This window comes from Bidens hawaiensis, unplaced genomic scaffold, assembly GCF_021521415.1.
Source record: "Bidens hawaiensis isolate Kalapana, Puna unplaced genomic scaffold, B.hawaiensis_p1.1 tig00035560_1, whole genome shotgun sequence".
Lineage (NCBI taxonomy): Eukaryota > Viridiplantae > Streptophyta > Magnoliopsida > Asterales > Asteraceae > Bidens > Bidens hawaiensis.
The window spans coordinates 174,575-176,958 of record NW_027505377.1 but is presented as its reverse complement, the minus strand read 5'-3'; the positions used below and the strand labels follow the sequence as shown (position 1 = coordinate 176,958).

General features: G+C 32.2%; 1 protein-coding gene across 1 annotated transcript; it reads right to left on the bottom strand.

Moving 5' to 3' along the window:
- Positions 1-581: 581 nt before the first annotated feature.
- LOC143612808 (hydrophobic protein LTI6B-like) lies at positions 582-1,070 on the bottom strand. Its single transcript, XM_077086708.1, has 2 exons — positions 923-1,070; positions 582-837 (listed from the first exon to the last, which is right to left on the bottom strand). Exons 1-2 carry the CDS (start codon positions 1,010-1,012, stop codon positions 754-756), a joined length of 174 nt encoding a protein of 57 aa, XP_076942823.1. The 5' UTR covers positions 1,013-1,070; the 3' UTR covers positions 582-753.
- Positions 1,071-2,384: the final 1,314 nt, after the last annotated feature.

The window sequence follows — 2,384 nt, the reverse complement described above, 5'->3', positions numbered from 1 at the left end:
CAATACCTTAACTTCTAAGAAAAATTTAACCTTAAGACCTTAACCAACCACACACAAGTGCACTATCATTCACACATCTTTATCATCAATAAACAAAAACTTATTTAGTTGATTGTTAACCAACCACACACACATCTTTATCAATATTCTAACTTTTAACAAAAACTTATCGTTAGACCATTTGTAACGGTAAAAGCGTAAAGCCCCATCCTAGGCATTTTTAGATACGCGACGTCATGTCAGTAATAATTTATAAAAAATATAGTGGTATAACTTAAAAGCCCCTTTTAATTATTACTCCTACCACTAGCATTATGTAAACGCCCACGGGCGGTGTTCATGACGTTTTAGAACTTTTTCTCACACCATAACGCCAACTGTAATTTTCCCAAACCACAACGCCCCGGCCCACTACGTTTGGTCTTAACCACACGTATCGCGTATTCTAGCCTCCATGACTCAGATATTCCGTAAACCGTCCACGTCATCACCTTTCGTGTAACCGTCACCATCATCGCCAACTGTATCCCACTCCAATTTATCGATTACTCTTCTTCAAATTACGTACACAATAATAATAATAATAATAATAATAAGATCAATTCATATTCCATAACAAACAGCAAATCCAGTTCAATTTCACTTGAAAAGCTTAATTAATAACAACACATACACATAGCAAACAACTGAAATCAAAACCTAAAATAAACCAACTGCATAATTAATAAACTCCAGATTCCGATTGCATACGAATCACTTAGTAATGGCGTAAATCGCGTAGATAACTCCAGGCACCCATCCGAATAACGTCAGCAACACGCAGATCCAAAACTCAACCTACAATCACAATTTTACATATTATTATTACTATTATTTAACAGAATTTGATATTAAAAAACGGTTACAGAAGGAGAAATTGTACTTGACAGCCGAACTTGAAGAAGACACCGAGAGGTGGAAGGATGATGGCGAGTATGATGTCGATGCAGTTAAGAGTACCTTCTGATGGCATCTTTGATTGATTGATTGATTTCACCTGCTCTGTGTTGTGTGTAGAAGTGTGTGAATAATAATAATTGTGATGATATTTGCAACTTAGGTGGAGTTTACAAAGCTTTTATAGCAATTATTAGTGGGCGACTCGGACACGTATTTCCGTTTTTGCGTATCTATTAATCTTTTTTTTGGGTGTTTTTAAATAAAAAGTTATTAAAATAACGTAACCATATTTATTTTTAAGTTTTAACCATTTTAAACTTCTACAACAACAAATGGTGTACTAACTAGGACTGTATGGTGCGGTTTGTTACGGTATTTTAAACTAAAATCATTAAATTTCGGTTTTGTGATTTTTTAAAATTGTTTGGTTTCGGTTTATTCGATTTTCGGTTTTTTCGGTTTCGGTTTGGTCTTTTCGGTTTTGTGCACACCCCTAGTACTAACCCGAGCTGAAAATCAACTAAAACCGAACTAGTTTGAAACATATTATATACAAACCAGTTTGTAATTTTCTCCACCCAAACCGATACTAAACCGGTAAACCGACCTGAAACCAGCTAAAATCGGGCAAGAATCGAACCGAAACCGATCGTAACCTGGTCAAGAAACCGATTTCAAACTAAACTAAAACCGATGCTAAACCAGTTAGACTTTTTATGACCAAACCGAACCGACTTCAACCAAACTGGTTTTGAGTTTGCACCTCTAAATACTAGTCGAACGGTGGAAACTAATGATTAATAGATTGTAAATTATATGTATTTTTTAAGTATACATACATACATACATACACATATATATATATACACACACACGAAGTTTTATACATAAACTTTCAGTTATTGGTTTTTAACTAAATAACGAGTAATTAACAACTAGTTAGTGGGTATCGACAAACGATTAATCAACGTCTAGGTGTGGTTTTTACAATCATTGTTTTTATTAATCACTTTAACCCTAGAATAATTAACTAAATTTTTAAGTGCGTAGTCGGTATAAGTTCACAACTTATTTACTTTATAAGTTGTATAGTTTGTAACATTGTATGTAAATTAAATCGTTTATTGTGAAATGATATGGAGGTCATTTTTTCAAGTCGAGGAAAAACTTCATACAAAAATGCAAGAAAATAATGTCTAGAGTTGGCTCAAATAGTAATACAACGAGTTTACCTTTTACATAGATATTTTAAGTCAACTTTTATTTTTACAAGATAAATTTTATATATAGAAATACCATCTGAAATTTAGTTTCATTCTATTTTTTGATTTTTCTATCAATTTTAAGTAACGTACGGTTTAATTTTATACATTTTTTTCCTTTTTAAATATACGTTATACAAATGTATTATTTTATACTTATATATATAATCGAACACAAGAATT